The following is a 25,108-nucleotide window of genomic DNA, read 5'->3' as shown; positions in this document are numbered from 1 at the left end:
GTTACAATACAAAACACTATGACTTTTTTCTTCTAAGGATCACAAAATAATATTTTTGTCAAAGTCAATGGGGTTTTGTTTTAACAAAAACAGTTAAATTCATGTTGAGATTTGAACTTAAGATACAGATAAACAAAGTTTGGATTTATTTTGAACAATTTCGCTCTTATTTTACAAAAAGTTCCAGCATATTTCAAGTAAGACCCTTTGTTTTTTTCAGAAACAACCATAAACAATGAAATTGCACTTTTAGGAGGTATGTTGCAAGTGGCTATATGTAACTATAATTGAGATACATCTAAAGCTTTTTCAAAATCAATCTATTGATAATATAAGGGACAAGCAAGTATTCTGAATTCCTCACAGTCTAATCTATATATTACTTTTAAAAAAGGCAGATGGTATAAATGGCAACATTTTTGGTCAGTAAAATGACCAAATAAAATAAAATGACAATAAAAAAGACAACAGATCATTTACCACAGCAGCCTTATACTTGTTTTTAGAGGGTAATAATTAGCACTGACCCTCCAGTGTCAACCCATCCTGATAGTCTTTGTTGTAAGAGTAGTAGTACAGATCATGACGAACAGCCATAAGGAGTCCAGGAAGTCCTTTACTACCCCCCAGCTGGGAGGAAAACACTACATTTGGGATTGAGTCCTTCCCTGCGGGGTGAGGCGAGGGGATCGTCCTGAGGAGACGGCTGTCATGAAGGCTCCAAAGCCGGGTGTAGCAGTCCTGACCCACTGCGAACGGTACAGAGAGATGTGGTATAAGCATTGTGAAACAACTGAACAAGCTCTACATGATCATGTGGGTTATATGAAAAAGATGTACCAGCAAGAAGCAATCCTTCTGGCTCATTGACATGAATGGGTAGATAGGCGTATTCATTGTGATGTCCGTCATACTGTTTGACGGACCGCTTGACACGGATATCCCACAGCTTAATCTGTTCAGTGACGATATGAAGGGAGAATAAAGATCGGGTAATTCATACCGGAGTGCTCTAAATGTTATTAGCTGAACCTATATTAGCATGATGGTTGGTGTGTGGTAATTTGAGTTGTTTGTGATAGACAGACATTGCCCAGCATGTCAGCAGCGAGGAGGTAGTTTTCATCCTGTAGCAGTTGGACCGAGGTGATGGCTGACTCCTGGTAGAAGCGGCTGGTCTTCCAACCGTGACTGCGACCCCTGTCACGCTGACGCAGGTCAATGCTGAAGATCTCTCCAGAGCGACAGCCGTTGAAAAGCACAGGAGCCTAAAATACGAGATGCATGACACAAGTGTCCCACAGATATGCATAAGTAACTCAAACAAGATTAAAACTTATAAAATTGACAAAACTTTCCTGTACAGAATGTTAATTTTTAGAGTCAAGAAAATGGATTCCTTGCTAAAACTTTTATAAACTAGATATGGTTTTTAATAAATCAAATATTGCTATAAACCATACTTTTAAAATCTACAATAAGGATCCATTTGTTAATATCATTAGTTAATATTATGCATTTAAAGTTACACAAGTTTTTTCATGTTACATTGTCATCTTGGACTTGTTCTGACACTTAGTGGCTTGGATGCAGGAATTATTGCAAATTATTCATTTCTTTATGTGTAAACCTTTTTAAAGAGGTACAACTGACTGAGAGCACCTTTAAAGGGTTAAGTTCACCCAAAAATGAAAATGATGTCATTAATGACTCACCCTCATGTCGCTCCAAGCCCGTAAGACCTCCGTTCATCTTCAGAACACAGTTTAAGATATTTTAGATTTAGTCCGAGAGCTTTCTGTCCCTCCATTGAAAATGTATGAACGGTATACTGTCCTTGTCCAGAAAGCCAATAAAGACATCATCAAAGTAGTCCATGTGACATCAGTGGGTTAGTTAGAATGTTTTGAAGCATCGGAAATACATTTTGGTCCAAAAATAACAAAAACTACGACTTTATTCAGCATTGTATTGTCTTCCGGTTCGGTTGGGGATCCGCGTTCACGAGTCCGCAGTGACGCTGCTGACGTGTATCTGGTGCGTCCGTGTATTCGGGTTCAAATAAATATGGCTGGGCAAAAAAATGCAAGTCTTCCTCTGTGTGGAAATCCCTAGACATGTTTGTGAAGATTGTTTTGTTTCCAGCGTGCGTCTCCCTCAGACTGTAAACGAAGCTCGGGCGCACCAGACACACGTCAGCTCGTCTTACGTCAGCAGCGTCACTGAACGCGGATCTACAACAGAACCGGAAGAGAATACAATGCTGAATAAAGTCCTAGTTTTTGTTATTTTTGGACCAAAATGTATTTCCGATGCTTCAAAACATTCTAACTAACCCACTGATGTCACATGGACTACTTTGATGATGTCTGTATTGCCTCTCTGGACAAGGACAGTATACCGTTCATACATTTTCAATGGAGGGACAGAAAGCTCTCGGACTAAATCTAAAATATCTTAAACTGTGTTCTGAAGATGAACGTAGGTCTTACGGGCTTGGAGCGACATGAGGGTGAGTCATTAATGAGATCATTTTCATTTTTGGGTGTTCACCCAAAAATTAACATTCTGTTGTCATTAATTATTCACCCTCATGTCGTTTCAAACCTGTAAGACCATCATTCATCTTCGGAACAAAAATTAGGATATTTTCCAATTAAATCCGAGAGCTTTCTGATCCCTCCATAGACAGCGATGTCATAACCACTTTCAAGGCCCAGAAAGGTAGTAAAGACAATGTTGAAATAGTCCATGTGACTACAGTGGTTTAACCTTAATTTTACGAAGTTACAAGAATACTTTGTGCGCAAAAAACAAATAACGACTTTTCAAAAAATTGTTCTTTTCCGTGTCAGTCACTGATGCTGTTCACGTTAATTTCTGTGTGAACTAACCCTTTAAATTATAGTCAAACTGGGGGAGACTGGAAAGTGAGAGGAGACAGACAGAGAGAGATTATATATGGCAATGGGGACATGATGCAGGCTGGACTGCATGTGTACTACCACTGCGCCATGGCCCCGACTTAAACACAATGAACTTTCATTTTTCAGGCAATGCTCTCTTCTCACCCTTAGGGCAAACTGCTGAGCTAGAACATCACTTCCAGCGAGGTATGTTGCTCTGCGTCCAGTCACAGCATCCGTAACAATCACTCGGCGAGAAAGGCCTAGGTGTACATATAAAATTATACAGCCTACATATTTATTTAAAGTTTGGGCTCAGTAAGATTTTATTGTTTTATAGAAATTAATACTTTCATTCTGCAAGGATACATTCATTTACTGAAAAGTGACAGTAAAGAAGACATTTATAAAACAAATAAAGTCAAATAAATGCAATTCAAAGAATCCTGAAAAAAATGCATCAAAGTTTCCACATAAATATTAAGCAGCAAAACGGTTTTCAAATAATAATAAATGTTTCTTGAGCACCAAATCAGCATATTAGAATGATTTCTGTAATATCATGTGACACTGAAGACTAAGTTGAGTAATGATGCTGAAAATTCAGCTTTGCCATCACAGGAATGAATTACATTTTCAAATATGTTAACATACAAAAACATTCATTTTAAATTATAACAATGTTTTTTTTTTTTTAAATACTGTTTTTACTGTATTTGTGATCACATAAATGCAGTAATGGTGAGCATTTTCTTTTAAAAAAAAAGTATAGTATAGTGTACATTCCAATAGCAGACACAAAAATGTATATAAACTCATACAATATACAGACTCAAGAACTCACCAGTGCTGAAGGTTTTATCAGCCTGTGGGTTGAGACACCATGCACATGACCAAGCTGTGGAGATCTTAAAACTGCACAGCATCCCTGGTTGATCTGAAGAAGAAAAAAGGAGCCAAGTCATTTCATCTTGATACAGGGATACCAAATAAATGTTTATTTAAAAATTTGGGAGACCCAAAAAGTAAAGATTTGAACCTGGATTGAAGTTGCTGAAAAGAGAAGCAGGTAATAAGCTTACACAGCCTGGCGTCTGAGAAATGCCCACCAAACACAACCTGAAAATACTCGTCAAGAAACTCTTTCTTACCAATTAGAGATGTTCATGACTATTTGGTATCTGATTAATTGTATTTACTAGAGTAAACATGCAGGAATGCTCATCTAAAAATGCAGTGACTAGTGTAGTGAAATATGATACGCAGGTTACTACAAAGAGTTATCATTTGGCATCCATTCAAAGTATTTCACAAAGTGATATTTTAAAGGAGAAATACTTTTTTTACATTAAAAAATAAAATTCATACTAAACATACTCTAAAAGTATAGAGTAGAATTAAATTTAAAAGGAAAATACCAATACTAGCATTTCATAAGCATATGGTATTTGAAGTCCTCCTCTTCCACACAATGTTAAAGATTAATTATTCTAAGAATGATTATTAACTGGTTATGAAAATTCCCGAAAACTGACACACCATTAGTGTTTATCTAGTAAAACCACAATACAGATCTACAGCTTCAAAATAAATGTCAAACATAATTGAACTTTAGTTTCTAGAATCTGAAATGTTTGAAGGATACAGAACATGCGAGTCTGTATGTGTCACAGAGGCCCAGCATACAGAGTTTACCTGAAACAAAATTACATTTGTTCATTACGAATTCACTACTAAAAAACATCTTGTTTTGCTTTTCGTCGGTGGAAGGAATTCATTTTAAACCACCCAGCTTACCTTGCGGTTAGTAAAATAAAGATTATCGCACATCTCCACCGATAGAGAGCCTTTTCGGCAGCCATGGAAATTCATAATGCCATACTTGCAGCCTCCGTGCGACACGTCATTCACTGTGAAAACCCTCTCACAAGCTGAATCTCCCTAATAAGATGCATCCAGAAAAAAAAGAAACACAGTCAGACAGTTAAACACAATCACCGCCAAAGCTTAATCTTTCTTCTTGCTAGTTTTTCAAAGAATAGACAACTGGAGGCCAAAACCTCCAGTAACACCTGCCAACAACCCCTTTTCCATGATAACAAAGCTAACCCAAAAATGGCTTGACTGTTCTCGAGATTCCTGACCTCAGCATAACATTCTGTTTTTCCACTGAGAATACATTTAAATAGACGGAGTTATCATTGTTTTCTTTCCAAGTCTTCAAGTTTTTCCCATTAAACAAGAGGCTTACAACAATTAGATGAAAGTTGTCAGTGTTTGGGCAGGTGGAGTTGGAGCTCTGCACCTCCAGTCTGTGACGTTGCATCCCACTGACTTTCACTTCATGGATCAGCCTGCAAAATGAGAACAATTTTAAAGAATATCTACAAAATATCCATTTAAAAAAAAAATGCAATTTTTTTGTATTTTATGCAATACCTAGAATAAGAGCTTGGGGGCAGCAGGCCCAGATGTCTCTTCTGTAACAGCAATGCAGAATTCATCCCTGTCCTGGGAGCTTTCTGGCCATACCATGGAGAATAAAGGAGAAAATTACATCACAATAGGCTCGATAACAAATCAATACAATGATTTATTACCTACAAAACCCATCCAACTACTGCAGATATGCATTTAAACAAAACGTCAATAGACATCTCTTAAAGAATGATGGAATTTACTGCAAAAATGTAGCAGTGAGGAACGTCAACATAAAATACATGTACGGACATATCCATTACTTCCCCAGCTCACCTTCTTAGGAGCATCATCCTCTGCAAGCAGTGCTGCTCTCTTTCTCTCCTCTTCCTTTTTCTGGAGCCCTTCTTTTGTCAAAGGGTTACAGTTGTTGTGTCCGGGCAACAAACGAAAGTATCGGTTTTTCTCTGGGTCAAAGTAGAAGCCTGGCAACTCTGTAAGTGATAATGATTAATGGCTAAGTGAATCATTTTTGACTGCTATAACAGAAATATGTGCAGAGGGATAATGCATAGTAAAAGTTCACCTGGTGCAGATGAGGATGCAGAGGACGAACCTGCAGTGCTCTCAGACCTAGAAAAAGTCTGATGTTATGAATGCTTGTTGGTGGGAACAGCTAACATAAATACAAAACAAGCATAACTAAAAGATAAGCTGAATAAAAATCTGGAGATAGAACTGAAAAGCCAAAACTGCTTACTTAAGGTTTCAAAACCTTACATGCATTGATTTGAAATGCAACATACATGTTAAAGTGATGGTCCACTCAAAAAATGAATTTCAACCTCATGTAGTTCCAAACCTGTATGACGTACTTTCTTCTGTGGAACAAGAAGAGATGTTCTCAGAAGGACAGGATCACTCAACATTCACTTTGACTACGTCTTCTTTCCAAACAATGAAAGTGAATAATGCCGAGGCTGTCATTCTTCCACAGAAAAAGACGAACAGGCATGGAACAGCATGCGGGGGAGTAAATGTTTTATAGTTTCATTTTGAGGAGCGTCTATGTGAAAGGTGATCAGACTCAGTCCGTGTTAACGTATGTTAACTTACCGATATTCCTCCTCATCGTGGGCTGAACGCTGTCTCCTCCGCCACTGTGACTGGTGTCGGTGACGGTCCCTGCCTCGAGCTTCATATCCCCGCTTCATTTCTACTTCTCAGGAGTCATGCCAGTAAATCTGCTAAATCAGATTGATACCTTTATATTCAGATAAAGGGGAAAATGTGTGTGTTAATTTTTGGTGTTAGAACATATGAAACTAAACATTTTTGGAGCTTTATTAATTAAGGCTATGGCCACTGATGAAAAACAATGATTTGTTATGGAGTTAAACAATGATTTGTTATGGAGTTGAACAAGGAGCTAACATGGCTAAGACTAACGTTACTATCATGAACATTCACGTGGCTCGTTCATTTATGTTAACGGTTATTTTCACAGACAAGTATTCACCTATTTATTGATCGACGTAATAACATTTTAGGTATATACCATACATTACATACCGGTACATATAAACTGTAGGTAAAAAGGAAAGTCATAATAAACTTACCTAAAATAGATGACAATCGTGCTGACTTCCTGTTTGGAAACTCGATTTCCTCATCAAGACGCAGGGAAGGCCCGCCTCCTTACTGAGACTCCTGAGACTTTTCAAAAATGAAATAATGTGATTGGATAATGAGCTGTCAATCACATCACATGCTGGTCTCGTTCATAGGGGTCTCGTTGCTAAACGAATGAATAAAAATATAAATTTGTATATGACGATTATTTATGTTTTTAAATGTAAAAATCATAACAATTTAATAACATGCCTACCAAAAATGCACAGTGTTTATTTTAATTGTTTTAATTATATTAATATTGATAATATTTGAATTATGACTGTTTACATTTTTATATTTAAAATAGGCAATTCACCAAGCAAATTCTGAAGCAAGCTGCAAGAATACAAATAAAGATCTAATTAGGGACAGATGAAGGCTATTTTGTAAAGACTACAGGAGACTCTTATTATGTGCCTGAATGTAAATAAATAATATATACATGCAATTTGCATAAATAGCATTACTTTTTCTCTGCAGCCAAGCAAATAGTCTGAGTAAAGGTGTAATTTCTATAATTTTGACAGCTCTTGGAAGCTATACGCCCAGATTCTGATTCCTAGTATTGTATTGGCCAGACTGCCGGACACTGAGGTCCGTATTGGCTGCTTTTCTTTCACAAGGATCCCAAAGAACTCAGAGATTTGGAATATTAGGTTACAGTGTGGCAAAATGGCGACTGTCATTCAGAATCCGCTGAAATCGTAAGTAATTATAAACATTATTTTCGCTCTTTTTTGAAAATGTGTTGTATTCCGCTTGGTTTAGAGTATGTGTGCAAACCGAGTCTCGAAATAGAACTGTATGCACCGTGCATTTTGTATTTCAAGAAATTCTGTCCCAAACGAATAACTGTTTAATCCACGTAGTTTCTCTTTGTGTGGGTGTGCAATGTATATATACATGTGACTAAATACATTTAAAGCGTTATGTTCGGACATTCATTCTGCAAATATGCAACGGTGTGTCAGCATTCAGCCTCTGATGGTCAATGTGAGTGCAGCATTATTTCGGATGCAATGTTTCGAGGTGTAACGTTACAGACTCCGTTGACTTGTTTGCAGGACACCAAGATAAAGCCTTGGCCATATATGAAATCTGTCGGGATGAGCTGTCATATGACTGCACGAGCATGTCATCGCTAAACTACTTATAACGTAAAATAATCATTGAAAGATCCAGATGATACACGGTGAAGTAAAACGATTATATGGTTCGGTTGCATTATTGTCCTAAACTGCGTATAAGTATAGGTATCGAATAATTTCCCCGTGGCCTATAGAGAGAACTGATGTACAGACAGCCCTGTTCACATACATTGACAATTGAAAAGTGGCAAGTTGCAGAACAAGTTTTGTGTTTTCACAAGAATTCATTAGATAACTTTGTTTAACGCACATATTTATTGTTTGATACGAGATATACATTGACATGTGCGTCGTGTCTGGTGAATAAACGCCGTTTTATTTGTAATGAAGGCTATAAAAACAGTAACATTCATTAAGTCAAGATCAAGTGATGGATAACAATGGAATTCACTGTCCTGTTCTCTCTTGTTTGTCTGTTGAAGTGCAGAGCTGCTTTCTCCCATGTGAAAGAATTACAGCTTTTATTAGATTTACATTTATTTTGATTTTAAGGAGGGGTTTGTCCTATTTATTGGCATTTGTCAGTACCTTTAGGTTAAAATTAGAATAGTCCTGAGGTGAAACCTTACCTTGATATAATATTTGATGGAGAAAGAAAGGATTTACTTCCATTATCATGTCAATAACCATTTACCTTGCAATTAATAAAGCAAATACATGTCACCCTTCAAATTTCACATGTGCATTTATCTTATGCTATTCCTATAACATTGTCAGTAGACAAAATGGGGAATATTTGCAGTTCTGCTAGCACTTATAAAAAGAAAAAAAGTTTTAGATATCCATGTTAAATATAGTTATAAATTACATGTGAATAAATACTTGTGCTTCATAACAGATATTTCATGAGTAGAGTAACAATGTTAAATTGTGTTTTTTTTCTTCTTCTTTGGTCGTGTCTTATCTTGCAAGTGAAATAGGATTGCATCCTCACCGAAAAAAAAAAAAAGGTTGCACGGATTCACACCAGTCGAAATCATAGTTATTTCTATGATTCATCTCCATTCAAACTCAAGCTGATTTGTCGATATAAGCGTGTAAACTGAGGGGGGATGCACCATCTCTAAATGCTGTGGTGGAGCAGATTAGCAATATCCCAGGATCCCTCAGTACCCATCTGTTCCGATGACTAGCCGCAGAGATGTCAGTGGGCAAGAGACGGAGCCCCATCTGCTCCAGATCATGGACATAAAGCTCCCCTCCTATCCCACCAAAAAGACATCAGGGGGTCACAGCGAGCAGGAAAGGGAGCTCTATACACCTGTCTCAGCACACTCTTATGTTTTTCCCTCTCCCCACTGCTATTGTTCTAAATACTTTGCTATAAGACAGTAAGCATGTTTACTTATTGTGTTATGAAAGACTTTGTAAATGATGGATTTGGTTAACAAAGACTGTTGCTGGTGAAATTTGGCTGTGATTTTTTTTTCTTCTTCTCTAAATCTCATTATGTAGCCCAGGCAAATAATGTGTTTTTTTGCCTGGTTGTTTGTTCGTCCTGAATGAGATTACTTCCCACCACTGTGAAATACAAGTGTTAATTTCTACAGAGGAGAAGTCATATATACAATACCATGCTCAACAGCATTACCCTATTCATTTATTAGTGTCTGGAGAGCGGGGTCAGGTGGTTTGCGTTCGTCTCGTCTCATATAAATCTAGGAGGGATACATTGAGGGGGTGAGAATGTGGGGTTTAGGTTAAGGCGTTTGCGGTTGGCTGTTCCCCTCCCCCTATCTTCGTCTGTCTGGATGCATTTCGCTTTCGCATTAGAACTGCACTACAAACACCGTAGAGCCCGAGGTCTTTGTGTGTCCAGGAACAGGGGTTTGTGCAGGGATAGACTCCACACAAAACCCCTATCCTGTTCAGCTTTTGTTTCTTTTCGTTTATGTTGAGTCTTTTAAAAAAAGAAGGAAAAAATTGACCTAAAAATATAAAGGAAAAGAACTAAAGGGAAGGCATATTTTAAGTGCCTCTCTTCATTCCATTCCATTATCCATTTGCAAACAGTCTAGAACTCTACATCACCTCTTTCCTCTTTTTTTTTTTTTTTTTAAATAAATGTTTGCTAGCAAGCCAGACAACTGCACACTCCAGGAGTTCTTCAAGCTCTTCTGGCCCTACTCCTTACTCTTTATTCACCGCTGAGGGGTTTCTCTCAGAAAGTGAGCGATATGATGAAAGTGCAGCAGTCTGATGGGGCACCTATGTTTAGCTTCCTCACAGCCTAGATCTGCTTCAAACTCTTTAAGACTGACTAAAGAGGTTCAGAGCAAAGCTGAATAATTAGGCATTGCATTTCTATTACAATCATACATTATTTCACAGATTCATAATAAATCATAAAATTGCAATTTCTGGGTATAAGCATTTGAATTACCATGAGAAAAGGCATCTTATAAATAAATACTTAGACTATGTGTTTTATACTGTGGGTCGCTAATTATTTTCATGTTATGGCCGATAACCTGTAAATGGCTGATATTATTAATTTTATACTATTTTGTACAATTACGTAAACATGTAACACTGAAAACTAAAATAGTACATTACCGTAAGACTAAAAATTAAAATTAGGGATGGCCCGATACCATTTTTTTCAAACCGATACGAGTATTTACATTTGTGTACTTGCCGATACCGAGTACCGATACCGTTATTTCTACCACAAAAGTAACTATAGGCTCCCAGAAAAGAAGACAGAAGACTATTTTAGAACACAGGTTAGAAGACTGTTTTTATTTTCTTCTCTGCTTGTTTTAACAAGTCTAAAAATAAATAATAATGAGTAAAATAATAAATCTATTAACAAACAAACCACTGTTAATTTAACATAAAAGCAAGCAGTTACTGCGTGCATGGTCTGACATTACTGAATGCACGCAAAGTGCGCTCCCTTAATAGCCTAATTCCTAAAAAGCTGACAGTTCATCGCGATCTCACAAATCTGTTATTATCAATGAAGCTGACTGCACAATGAATCTTTCATAATATCCACACTTTGTTTGTTATTATTAGAGGATTTGCCAGCATACAGAATTCAGCACTGAACAAAAAAGTTCAGAGCGGTGAGGGGAGTCTATCTTAAATGCTTCTGATTGGCCATTGCATTCAAGAAATCAACACACATGTCTCTGATTGGCTACATCGCTCAACGCTGCAAACATGTTATGAAAATAAACTCTGGCCTGTAAATCGTTTCTATTTTGTTCAGTTGTTTTTCCTGCTTTTCTGCAACAGATGAATACAAATCTATTAGTTTTAATATGTTGTATTCACAGATATTTCTAGTTTGCGGGAGTCCCGCGAATCGTTTTATTCTCCCGCAACCCGCACACAGAGTGAGTGCATTAGTACCGCCCGCGCTCGCACTCGGCCATCAAATCTAGTGCCGTGCCGCACTCTATTGCGTTTGGAGTGCACGTCCCTATGCCTCAGTTCACCTCGACAAAGCACTCAAGGCGGCCAGTTTCGTTTCACAAAATGTTTTTGGTATCGGGGCGTGGTATCGCAAATTTTTATGAGTACGAGTACGAGTATATGAAGACAGTATCGACCCGATCCCCGATGCCAGTATCGGTATCGGGCCATCCCTAACTAAAATAGTAGGCTACATTACCATTATATTCATCAAAGAATATTGAAAAAAATCTATACCATGGTTTCCACAAAAATATTATGCAGCACAACAAAAAGAAGAAATGTTTCTGAAAGATCATGTGACACTGAAGACTGGAGTAATGATGCTGAAAATTCCTTGCCGTCACAGGAATAAATTACATTTTAAAATTAAAATAGAAAGCAGTTGTAATAATTTTTCACAATACCATTGTTTTTACCGTTGTTGTTTTTGCAGCCTTCATGAGCATACGAGACTTCTTTTAAAAACAAAGAAAATGTTAGAGACCTAACTTTTGAATGCTACTGTATATTTCCAATATTGACAGATGCCGAAAAATTAAAAATCGTTCTGCCGATAATTGATATGGTACTGAATCTGATATATCATGCAGTGCTAAAATCACAGTGAAATAGTTTGGATACAGTTTATGCCATTAAACAAAAATGCAATTAAAGAAGCCTGCAATTAATGATTCAAATTCAATGAAGCTGAATTGTTAAATCCCTAAAATCTATCGCTAGATGATCAATGCTTTTTTGGTATGCAAACGTAGCCCAGTAATTACTGGTCAATTGGATTAACAGGCATGTAATGAGTGAGTGTGGTGCACTCAGTGCCCTGGGTGTCCAGAGAGAGAGAGAGAGAGAGAGAGAGAGAGACTACGGCTTCTGTTTCCAGCCTCTTCATCTCCCCATAGACATACAGAAAAGAGCCTGACTGTGATGGATCGCTCTCTCTCTCTTCACACGACTCACTGTGGAGGGCAAATCCCTATTCATATCAGCACCCCTCTACCCTCCGGTGCTACAGACTATATTAAAATACCCATACGATCACATAAAATGATTATTATATTTGGATTGGGGGTTTACTTTGAAATGAGAGGTTTAAAGGTGGGGCATATCTGTGCCTGTAGCAGACTGATCATTTCCTGACTGCCATTGGTCAGTGAACATAAAGCCCCGCCCCAAATTCGCACCATTGGTTGAGCCAAATGTTTCGGTTTTGGGCATGTTGGGATGTATTTTAAGTTGGGATGGTACATAGCATGGTACTTTAACATGGTTTGAACAAGGCAGCCGTGATGGTTTGTTTGTTGTTTTTTAATACAGCGTTTCAGTTCAATCAAATCTTGTTTACTTGGACTGATGAAAAGCTTCTTTAGGAAGTGCTTTGAGACAAGACATCTCTGTGCCGGGCTGTTAACTAATGAAAGCTTAATCACATTTGGAGGGCAGTTGACAAAGCACGTGTCTAATTTAAATGCAGTGCTGATTATCACGACGGTGTGCATATGTATTTGAAAATGAACAACAATTCTCTGAGCAACGCCTACCTAAGCCAATGATTATTCATGGCCACCTGTCCAGAGAGACCATTCTGATTAAATCAAACTAAAGGGGTCATTTAAATATGAAAGACATATTCTCCATCCTTAAGAAGTGTGGCTATGTTCCTTTGAGACACAAAGGTGACGCCCCTGTTGTTCAAGTAATATGTATATAGACGCTGGCTCTGCTGTGTAAAGGGGCCTCCAGCCTCTGAGTTACACACAAAACTGTGAATGAGCTGCAGCTCTGCTCTGTTGAATAAAGAGGTATGCATTTCCTAAGAGCAGCCCAGGCACAAAGCACATGGCCCATGTGGCCTAGAAGAGCCTGAAACAGGCTGACAAAAAACGGTTGTTTACAAATACCTTTGAATTTGGACGTGTGAAAAGCATAATTTTTTTTAAGTAAAGTTCAAGTATGTTTATACTTTATGTAGTAAGTATACTAATATCAATGTACTAAAAGTATACTGGTTAGTGTAAAATGGGTCAATTTAGTCCCAAGTAGTATCGAAACAGTAGTGTAATAAAAGTATACTTTTAAGTATACTTTAAGCGTGACAGTAGTAAACTTTAAGTACACAACTAGTTTACAACTAAGTGTTTCATTTGTACTGCAACTATACTACAAGTGAACTTATAGTTAGGCTGGACTTATAGTTTACTAGTCAAATACTTGTTGCACATTTTTTTAGTTTATGAAAGCACACATTGAAGTAAACTCTCAGTAAACAACTAGTTTAGTAGTTTTATACTGTAAGTTTTCTTTAAGTAAACATAACATCATACTTATAGTTTCTATTTCTATATTATTTTTGCACTCTACGTATACTGTATGTTCATATTTATAAAATTTGTATAGGCCTACTTGAAATATACCTACCTTTAACTGTACTTTAACTCTTTCCATTTGAAAAACATTTAATTCTAGTTTCATGCATCCTTTTTTATCAACACTTGATTCGGGGTAAGTTTAATTTAAAAAAGCAACATTTTAAACAAAAAGGCAAGAAAGTCACATTTTTGTCAAAGACTATGCTCGGATCGGATTCAGTACGATGATCAAAACATAGAGGTTCAACATTCACGGGTTCAACATTTCATTCAGTAACGTTGACCGTTTTGAACTTATATAATGCTTGACCATATACCGTATAGAAAACACTGATAGCCTGAAAATTCAGCCAATGGCGGGGGAAGAGTAAAGTAGATTTTAAGTAAATTCCTAAGGGCTGCACAGCTCATTTTCTTTGCTCTACTGCTCTACCTCTCAGTGAGAAGAATTGTTTTTGCTGCTTCTGCCAGCAGTGTACTCAAAAAGTTTGTCATTTATATATGATGTATTTTTCTAAATCGGTTATTGAGTGAACCAATCAATGCCACTATTCATTCGAGCGAGAAACACATTTTGACATTTAAACATATAGCCCGAATCAAAAATTAGATTGCTTTGCATAAAATAATTATAATAGTAATAATTGATAGAGAGAGAGTATAATTTTTTTATGCAACAATGACAAAAACAATATATAATAATAATAATATTAAATATACTTTTATGTATTAAATATACTGTACATAAATTAAGTAATATCATACATAAATAACAAGAATAGTTATTATTATTATAGCCTAATTATTAAGTAGAAAATATTAAGATGATGTTTTTATTGTTCATTATAGTTATTTATTACTTTGTGTCAATATATTATATTTTATATACAATATAATATATATTTTTTAAATAAATAATTTAACATTAAATATACTAGTGAGTATGAAATAAATATACATTAAATATACATAAATACATAATTATAACACAGTTGTTATTATTATTATTATTATTTATAAAGAAAAGAAAAAAGTTAATCATGCTTAAATTGGTGCAGTATAATGATTATTTATTTATTAAATTAAAATAATATAATATAAAATAAGTTTTACATGTTGTTTATCGGACACTTAATCAAGCCATTAAACAAATCTGTTGCTGTTTCTTTTTCAATTCATTATGAATTGTAGGCCTTTTACACTGATCTACATCTTTAAAACCTCTCAGCATACAGAATAATTGATATCTACACAATGCTTTGTTAGCTCCAAAACATTCCAGTGTCATATCATCCCACAATTGACCCTTCGCTACACCCGAAAACCGCAACTGGCCAATCGTGTTTTAGCAACCGGAAGTAGGCGCGGGAGGTCTGGCAAGCTTTCGAGCGATGGAAACATGCCGAAGCGATGTGCGTATGGATTGTGCAAATCTGATACCCGGTATCCTAAAAGTTTTGACGCGGGAGTGGAATTTTTTTCCTTTCCGAAAATCTAAAAGCCAAGGGGAGAAATGATGTGCGTGAATCAAGCAGTGTGGGAGACCCCATTCACAACTAAATGTCGACAGGATTAACAAAAACACCTATTGCTTGGAAGTTGGAAATAATGACGGCTCTTTGCTCATAATGCGTATATTTTAACTTAAAATAAGAAGATTAAAGACAAGGAGGCTCCCTGACCAACTTTAAAATAAATTTCAGCATTTTGTTAATCGACGGCCTACTACCCCGACTGAGTAACTTTAACCCAATCCGATCGCGGCTCTCCCGGTGTTAGTGTTATTCCACAATATTTATCGATAAACTGTTTGATTTATAATTATTAGATTATTTTCACATTTCACTTACCCTGCTGGGCACGAACATAGCTGTTCCTCAATTTGTGTGTTTCCCATTTGAATGGTCAGCGTATGAGACGGCTGCTGCTGCGCTGGGACTAACGTTATAGGCTTTAGCTTCAATTTGTATGGAATTATTCTCTAATCCAGGGGTTCCCAAACTTTTCCATTCCAGGACCCACCTAGACAAGAATAATCTATCTCAAGACCCACCAAAATGATTTTTAAAAAGCATGAATGTGGGGTGGGGTGGAAGGCGTTAGATCTCTTCAGAGCAGTTTTCTCCTTGTCATAGTATGAAAGACATACAAGTTTAACTGCAATACAAACTTATGGTACATTATCAAAATAATGTAGAATTAAAATAGCAGCCTAATGGCTGTTGAAATAAAGGGAAGAATACCGAGTAGTTCTTGTCTGCTGCCTTAACTAATTTACCCAGACACAAAGAAATTAAAGATTAAGTAATTTTAATCTTAACCAAAGTTTTGATATAACAACAAATAATTTTATTTTTTAAATTATTTAATTTGACAGTAGGCCCATGACCTAGAATTTCAATACTAATATTTCTGCTAAAAGTGTTGTTAAACTCACCACGTTGTTCAGCGCAGAAAACACTTTCGTCCTCGTGTGTGTACATGTGAAATACGTTTTACATAAAAAATTTCCTTGTGTTGGTAGGTAGCAAAATGCATGCGAGGGAATGCAAACAACGCACTCTTATGAAGACCATATCTGAAAGACAACAGCGCTGTGTTGAACAGACGACAGATTAAGGGCCTGTTCACATATCGCGTATTCAAATGTAGGCGCGCGGTATGCGCGCTCATACTGGAAGCTCGCGGTGCGACGCGCTCGTTTTTTCCAAGCGCGTCCGCGCCGCATCGAGATAAAAACATCTCAACTTTTCAGAATGCCGCAAGCGTTTTCCTTGCTGTAACGGAGAGCGCAGCTGATGGTTGTGCTTAGCAACGACAGACGCCTCCGGAGCGCAACCGCCCTAGCGCTTTGGAAAAAGGAGAACGCCGCGCGTAAATTTCGCTGCAGCCAATAGTGACTGCGCGACCCACCTCTTCCCAATCTGCGACCCACAAATGGGTCTCGACCCACAGTTTGAAAACCCCTGCTCTAATCGGTTGCATATTATGTCGTGGATATATACCTCGAATGCATAGCCTACTGCAGTCCCTTTTGTCTTGCTCTCTCAGATATTTCACATGTTCGCCAAAAATTACTAATTATCTCATTGGGAATGTCTGACACCGGTGCATACACACTGTAATAGACGTGCCAGACGTAAAAACTTGACAGGCGTAGCAACAGTAACTAGGGAGGGCGAGGCTTAGCGAAGGGTCAATTTTGTTGAGCTCATATACACTGTGAGAAGACCGGTATAATTACCTTTCACTTTCAAAATTTTAAGAATATTACTTGACCACAAGTCACATTTCTGTTTCCTGCCCACCACATGCATCAACTATAGAAGCAACTGCTCTTGGGGTTGTGATTTAATAAACATCCCTTCTATTCTCCCCAGTCCATAACTAATCGACATTAAAAGAGTGAAGATCTCAACGACCTTCAAGAGACTCTCTTTATCCGTGCCTCCAGGGAGCTGGCAGAGAGAATACGTGTCTCCCAACACGCCAGTCTAACTGTTTACATAACTGCTCCACTCTGTTGACTGGAGTCCTTGCCTCGAGTGTAATACGGGAGGCCGTTTATAGTAAAGGTTTTGTATGGGGGAGGGAGACTGCATGAAGCACGGTCTTCTCACATGAGCTTTTTCCCTTAAGATGGTGCTGAGAGACACCATCATCATCAGCCGCTCATTGGTAAGCATTTGTCATCTCTGGGGGCTGTTATGTTTTTGTTTAAGGTGCTGAAAAGTAGTTATAGATCGACTCTGAGAGGGAACTTGAGTTGAGAGCCATCAGGGGCGTTTAGTCCAGTGGAGCATGTTGATGATTATGGTGATAGCGGCTCTCGCGCAGGTCGTGGGCGCTCTAATGCGGGCCTCTGTCACTGCAACTTACATAATGACTCCTGCAGTCTCCAGCTGATAGCACAGGCATTTTGTTTCAGGGAAATAATGCACACAGGAAGCCCAGGAAAGAGCGGTAGAGGAGCAGGATAGTGAATGCTGGAGGAAAGGAGAAATGTAGATGTAATGCGGAGATTTTCAAGATATATTACAAGAGAAGAATCAAGCAGATTGTTTCATAATTCATCGGCTGATCTGGGAGATATTGTTCTCAGTGTCTTCTGGGTAGAGAAGCATAAGGAATTGAATGATTCTGGTTTCTATTTTGATTTCATGTAATATAAAGATGAATGGTTGATTTTTAGGCAACAGAATAATAACATACATCTTTATTCCATTAAGAAACTGTTATCTCCCCTAAACACATACTTTGTACATGTATAATCAGTATGACATGTCAAATGTGACAAAGGAAAAAGTAAAAAATGCAAAATTCTCTCATCATTTAATCCCCTCATTTTGTTGTAAATCTCTCTGACTTCCTTTTTTTCTGTGGAACACAAGAATGTTTAGATGAAAATAGTTGAAACTATTAAAGTCAATGGGGACCAAAATAGGGGTGTTGCATGCAGTGTATCGGTTTGACGATATCCGTGATATTTAAAAAAAAATATTGTGATTTTTTGATAATACTATGCATACAATAATATTGTAAATAACTAATTTTGAGCCAGTAAATATTTGGTTGACCCTCCAACATAGTGGGTGGCGCCGTGGCGGTATTTCACCTTAGCACTTGTTGCTACTAGTCATAAAACATAATTTGTAGAAATTACTGTACTGCCACACAAAATCAAATCTGATGGCAGATGATAGCAAAACATTCGACCCGCACTCCAAAAAATTTAGCTCGCCACTGTGAGAGTGCAGGAAGTGCTTTTGTACAGTTATAGTTACAAACTCACTTTCTGCCTCCCTACACTCTATTTGTGATTCAATGGCCAAAAAAATAAAGGAAAACACAAAATAAATGAATTTCACAGATAGCATTATTATTTCTTCAGAATTTTTCTAGATATCACAATAATCCTTATTGTGAATTGTTTTAGCCAGGATAAGTGTAGAGAAAATCTGATATAAGAGACAGCCTTAGTTCAAACCAACTTTGGATCCAACTGACTTTCATTGTGTGGACAAGTAAATACAGTAATACAGGTTTGGAACCAAACTACTGTCTGCCTGTAACGATCCACTGAAGCCAAGTTGTATAGAGAACCCAAGTGCAGTTTATTTATCAATTAAACAAAACAAAAACGTGGCATGACGCAAAAGCATAAAACAAAAAACATGAGGCTTATCAACAGAGATTACACTGAAACAAAACTTGACAAGGACACATGGCAAACATATGGGCTTAAATACACAGACTAATGACAAGGGACACCTGTGAACAATGAACAGACGATTAACCAATGACGAGACACATGGCAGGATCACATGACAAACAGGGAATCACATGACAGACATGGAACATGACATGAACAAACCGAAACGTGACAGAGACAAGACCTAATCGTGACACTGCCCATATTTACAAACATTCCAAAACGTAACATATTTTTTAGTTAAAATGGAACTGGTTATTTTTAAGAACTTGATCTTGATTCTCAAACCTACTTTAGGGGTTAAACGCTATCGAATGTTAGTTGTCTCAGTTGTCTTTCTCAGACCTTTGCTTTTCATACCTGCCTGCTCTTTTTCTCTCCAAACACTGAGGCTCTTTGTGTCACTATGCTGGGTTGGAAATTTGGAATACTCCTCTTTGTCCAGCCCAGCATTCCTCACATATCTGTGTATCCTCTAGTGCAGAGAAAAGTGATCTAATCGAAACAGGAGGCAGTTATTGGGAGAGAAGCCATGCAGGCTGGCTCAGGTCCCGTGTCTCTTCTGTCTTTCAATATGGAAGTTGGTAGTCGTGTCTCAATGACTTATTTTGACTGCCTATAGCGAATAACACGGAAGACAATGTAAGCATTTCTTTGTGCAATTGAGACTGACATAACTAAAAGTGCATGACTCTCAAACAATCGGTGGGAAACTGAATTCTGAAAAGAAAGAATGACCCAGAGGCTCGACAGCACAAAACACAAGCTTGCTTTGAAACTGTATTGATATACATACAATGGTATTAGCCAACAAACTTTTAAACTTAACAGCTCCATAGTCTGACTAATGTATGAGGGTGAATGTAATTTCACCAAGTACAACATCTTTGTTGATCCTGGAACAACATTCCAATCAACCAATCAGATTTGAGGGACACGTTTACAGTTTATGTCAAGTTTAGGCTTACAGTCAGGGTTAGGTGCTTCTATATCAGTGTTATTCACCTATCCTTTCCCTCTGATATTAAAGATAACTTATGGGTAAATTAAGAGGTAGGGATAGGACTACATTTTCAGGCAGGAATGTTGTTCCAGGAAATATACGTTGATCCAGGTACATGTCTTGCTTGGCATTTTGGGTACTAGTAATTATCAGTTGAAGGTGGCACTGACTTGGTTTATGCTAAAACCAGAATTCTTCACCAAATGTGTCTTCCTCAGGCTCGGGGATCAGTTCTACAGGGAGGCCATTGAGCACTGCCGCAGCTACAATGCCCGCTTGTGTGCGGAGCGCAGCGTACGCATGCCCTTCCTGGACTCACAGACGGGCGTAGCTCAGAACAACTGTTACATCTGGATGGAGAAGCGGCACCGAGGGCCAGGTAGCACGTTCTACAAGCATAATATACATTTGATTAGAGTTCATACAAAAATGTCATTATTTATATCCCTTCATGATGTTCCAAACATGTACAGTATGCTGTTATTTTGTCTGTGGAACAGAAAAGGTAAGTTTTTGAAAAATCTCTACAAAACAGTGGTCTTTTCAATACAGTGACAGTAAAAAAAAAGTGAATGAATAAATAAAAGTGGTCATATAGTCCTATAAGTAAAATATAATATTATGTTATAATGCTTATTAAAATTATTATTTATTTAATAAAATGTATTGCAAAAAAATAAATATACAAGACTTATATATAAATATTATAATATTATATAATATTTATTATATAATATTATAAGGATTGTATATAAACCTTTTGTATGATTTTTGCTATAATAAATAAATAATAGTCACTGAGAATTCCACGTAAGGATTCTTCAAAATATCAAATCAAATATTCTGCTTCACAGAAGAAAGTCAGTTATACGAGACTGGAATGACATGAGGGTGAGTAAATTATATTTTAGGTGAACTATCCTTTTAATGAAGAGATGGGGTGTGCTAGCATAAATGAGCGATATTTAGCTTATATTGCATATGTGTTAATGTGCATTAAATGAACTACACACTGGATGTAAATTGCTGTCGTCTGGAGATGCCGTCATGTAACCAAATGTTTAAAATTGGTGTCGTATCCAGTCGTTCCACAATTTCTTTTTTTATCTCACCACAGGCATTTGGATAACTTGGACTTTGGCACTGTACACATTCATCTTAACCTCAGTTTTAATTTCACTTAAAAAAAATTTGATTGATTTAAGGATAAAGACAGGAACATTTAGTTTTAAAGCAAATGGCACAGGGAGTGCAAATAATACGTGTTGATGTGCATTTATACAGTGTTCTAGTGTTTAGGAAATTGTAGGTTTCCGCTTGTCACGTGTTAAATAATGCAATAGACTATTCAATGTAATGAGGCAAAAGTATGCATTAGGGTTCTGTCTCTAGTCACACAGCATTCCTTTTCTTATTATCTGACCAAAACAGCCAATATCTTGACATACAGATGCCAAAGGGAACAATATGCCTGCCGAGAACCGGACATAAATAGAGTCAGCGTCTCGCAACTAAAAGCTCCATAGCCACACCCTACACTTTGTGGTAGAACAGTGTTTATTACATGTTTTTATTCTGGGTCTCTCTCTATTTTACCATTAGGAGACTGGATAGATGCATAACTGAGACCATGTGCCACACACATGTAAATGCATTATGTGTTATGGGCCAATCAGAGAGAATGACTCTGTCAACACCCCTGATGCCAGTGTTTTTGTTTTAAGATGTTTCATAAAAATTATTGTGTTTGAATCCCTGTCCGGAAAAGATTAGTTTTGTGTTTCTCAGGATGAACTTTTTGCATCAGCAAAATTTATTTTCTTTTGGGATGCATTAAAATTAAAAAAGTGACAGTAAAGACATGTATAATGTACTAAACATTTCTATTTCAAATTAAATTTTGAACTTTATATTTATCAAAGAATCCGGAAAATATGTTTCATGCTTTCCACAAAATTGCTAAGCAGTACAACCATTTTCAACAAGGATAATAATAAGAAATGTAAATCAGCATTTTAGAATGATTTCTGAAGGATCATGTGACACTGAATATAGAAGCAGTCATTTTAAATTGTAAATTGTAAATTAAATTGTAAATTTTAAATAATATTTTATTGTATTTTTGTATCCAATAAAATGCAGCCTTGGTGAGCATCAGAGTATACTTTCAAAAACCTTTTGTTAAAATGGCCCATTTCAAAAGTTGATGCAATTTGGCAATCCCCACAATAGATCCTTACACCTATTTTTACATGAAATCACAAATATCCTCTGTTATCAATCATAACCTAAACATTCTGTACAAAACGAATCCCGTCCAAAGAATGTTTTTGTGAAGAATGTGTGTAAGAACCTATTCAAACCATGCTACTTTCTGTGTTTGCAGGGTTGGGGGCAGGTCAGATGTACACCTACCCAGCGCGTTGCTGGAGAAAGAAAAGGCGACTTCACCCACCACTAGACCCGCAGCTTCGCCTTTGTGAACTCAGACTTGGTGAGATCATGATTGCGGCTAATTGTGTAATTTTTCTCATGCTTACATTTTGATTTTGAATTCTTTATTTCTGCTCTTTTCTCTCTCCGCCCTTGCTTCTTTGCTCTGAGGTCATTCAGAGGCTGTAGAACTGGCCCATCTGGGTCTCATTATCCTTCTCTGTCTCTATGTGTGCCCTGATCAGGCCCCTTTAATCATTTGGCCATGCAACATTAGAATGTAAGTCTAGGGGACTGGTGTGTGTGTGTGTGTGGGGGTGGGGGTGGGGGGGGGAACTAGCTTGAGGAACCTAGATAAAGGCCTGTCTGTATAAACAAGAAAGCCACTCTATTATTTTCTTAGCTGTCCCTGAAAATACAATAGCAGTAAAGCATTACATGAAACACTGACCTTCGCTTGGAGCTCAGCCAGCAGTTCAACAAAAAACAATGAATAAAACTGATTTATGCATCAAGTTGTGTGTGATCGGTTTCCAGTAATGCAGATATTAGGATTTGAATGACCGAGCTAACTCCTACAAAGTGTAACGCTGGAACAGCAATTAAGCCCCTCCAAAACACCTCTCAAGTCACATGACTGCTCTCCTGATACATTTGGCATCACAAATATGTATAGTCTATTCTTATAGTGTAGTTCTCCCAAAATGAAAGTTCTGTCATTATTTACACCCTCACATTGTTCAGTTCCTAAATGACTTTCTTTCTTCTGTGTTCCTGCTGAATACAAGTATTAATTTCTTCTACAAAAAAACTAAATCTAACTGACCCCAAACTTTTGAACCATCGTGTACTTGTTTGCAACTAATGCAGTTATTGGGACTGGAGCTTTCAAGCTTTAAAAAAGATGTAAAAGCACCATAAAATATTCTATACACTGTATTCAATGTTGCATGGTAGAAAGAACGTCAAACAGGTTTGGACATTCAACATGAAGAAAAGTAAATAATGACATAATTTTCAATTTTGAGTAAACTATCCCTCTAAGTTATGTGTTTTCCAGAGTCCTGGAATTGAAATATTTACGCGTATAGAGAGGCATAATTCTGGTCTGTTACAGGCAGAAGGGCATCCTGTCTGAAATGTGTTTGTGTTGTACATTTCTCGGTGCTCAGCCACTGTAAACAGGTTTGGTGTCCAATATCCCATCCAAGTCTGGTTCATGATGACAAGCAAGCAAGTGTGATTCCAATGTAAATCTTCATATGCAGTCTTTTTCTCCACAGCAGATGTGGCATGTAGAACAGCCTCTAATTCAATAAACTGATTCAATTAGGCTATTTTGTCTGCAACAACACAAAATAGCTGCATCTCAGTAAACTGATATATTCATTATGCTCTGCATTTGCCATTTGAAACAGGCTCCACTGAGTTATCTTGCTAAATTCTTAATTAAAAGCAGTACATACTCTTCCCAGTTAGTGCATGCTTTTTCAGTGCCAATGGCATGCATAAATATCACAGTGCTGCATTATATTATATTGCGATGATTAAAACCTTATGATTTGTGTCTGTAGACATCAACCTCTCTTAGCCTCTTGTTCATGATTGGCGGCTGGAAACGGGGGATGGGAGGCTGCAATCAGCCCCTGACTGGCAGTCTGCGCTATTTTCAGCTCCTCTCCCAGGGGAAGAGTGTGTCTCGATTCAATCAGACACAAAGAGAATAAAGACCAGGACAGAGATTCATATAAACATTCTCAATCATGTGCATACATTTAACAGGTTAAAGGAAAGGAGTAAGAACATCTGGGGGCAAACACATGATATGGCCAGTGCTTGTGGGAGCAGATTATAGATCAGAAAACATTTAAAAGGATGTTTCAGGTCTAAGGGTGTATTTCTTTCAGCTCCCTAGTTCACTAGTAAGTGCATTTTCCAGGGAGAGGCAGCCCATGTTTCCACTGCACTGAAACATTCCCTCCCTACCTAGACATTCCCAGAGCGCACTGTAACAACCCCCGAACATCAGATAAAGAGGGAAAGCTTGTAAGCTAGTAAAAAGGTATTAGACTTATTAAAAGAAGACTAAAAATTAACAAATTTTTTGGTTCTTTAAACACTACTGTTTAAAAGTGTGAGGTTTATTTCCAATTAATACTTTTAATCAGCAAGGATGCATTAAATGACAATAAAGACATGTATAATATTGCATAAAGATTTCTATTTCAAATAAATGCTGTTCTTTTGACATTTTAAATAATCATCTAACCTAATCAAAAAATATTCCCACAGAAATATTAAGCACCACAACCATCGTCAACTATGATAATAATAAGAGATGTTTCTTGAGCAGCAAATCAGCATATTAGAATGATCATGTTACACTGAAGACTCCTATTTTCAGAATTTCTGCTGAAAATTCAGCTTTGCCATCACAAAGGAAACTTATAATATTCTATGTATTAATAATTATATTTTTACTTTATCTTTGATCAAATGCAGGCCTCATGTTGAGTATTAGAGAA

The 25,108-nt window shown here is 37.2% G+C and overlaps 2 protein-coding genes across 11 annotated transcripts in view; one reads left to right on the top strand and one right to left on the bottom strand.

Moving 5' to 3' along the window:
• Window positions 1-123: 123 nt before the first annotated feature.
• Window positions 124-7,016, bottom strand: wdr21 (WD repeat domain 21). Of its 3 annotated transcripts, none has more exons than XM_077220416.1 (14): window positions 6,944-7,016; window positions 6,441-6,568; window positions 5,911-5,957; window positions 5,661-5,818; window positions 5,346-5,428; window positions 5,158-5,260; window positions 4,704-4,847; window positions 4,552-4,601; window positions 3,946-4,025; window positions 3,751-3,843; window positions 3,072-3,169; window positions 1,089-1,268; window positions 841-955; window positions 124-749 (listed from the first exon to the last, which is right to left on the bottom strand). In XM_077220416.1, the coding sequence occupies exons 2-14, from the start codon at window positions 6,536-6,538 to the stop codon at window positions 517-519; spliced, it is 1,482 nt and encodes a 493-aa protein (XP_077076531.1). In that variant the 5' UTR covers window positions 6,539-6,568; window positions 6,944-7,016; the 3' UTR covers window positions 124-516. The 3 variants fall into 3 exon arrangements, with proteins under 3 accessions (XP_077076531.1, XP_077076530.1, XP_077076532.1); XM_077220415.1 differs by having other exon boundaries at window positions 6,441-6,588; window positions 6,944-7,009; XM_077220417.1 differs by having other exon boundaries at window positions 6,441-6,571; window positions 6,944-6,996.
• A 564-nt stretch (window positions 7,017-7,580) lies between these two features.
• dpf3 (double PHD fingers 3) overlaps window positions 7,581-25,108 on the top strand; it is a 37,884-nt gene continuing 20,356 nt past the window's right edge. For 6 of the 8 annotated variants that reach the window (XR_013200045.1, XR_013200044.1, XM_077221035.1 and 3 more), the window contains exons 1-3: window positions 7,581-7,702; window positions 20,369-20,529; window positions 22,537-22,644. Coding sequence is in view for 6 of the 8 variants with exons in the window: in XM_077221035.1 (XP_077077150.1) it covers window positions 7,671-7,702; window positions 20,369-20,529; window positions 22,537-22,644 (301 nt within the window). In the remaining 2 variants the exon portion in view is untranslated. Of the gene's footprint in view, window positions 7,703-17,470; window positions 17,614-20,368; window positions 20,530-22,536; window positions 22,645-25,108 lie in introns of those variants that run through there. The other 2 variants (XM_077221037.1, XM_077221039.1) reach the window with 2 other exon arrangements.

The sequence above is a fragment of the Siphateles boraxobius genome, unplaced genomic scaffold, assembly GCF_051911475.1.
Source record: "Siphateles boraxobius isolate OS27281-9 unplaced genomic scaffold, OSU_SipBor_1 8, whole genome shotgun sequence".
Lineage (NCBI taxonomy): Eukaryota > Metazoa > Chordata > Actinopteri > Cypriniformes > Leuciscidae > Siphateles > Siphateles boraxobius.
Note: the sequence above shows the minus strand (reverse complement) of the source record. Positions and strands in the feature narration are given on the sequence as shown.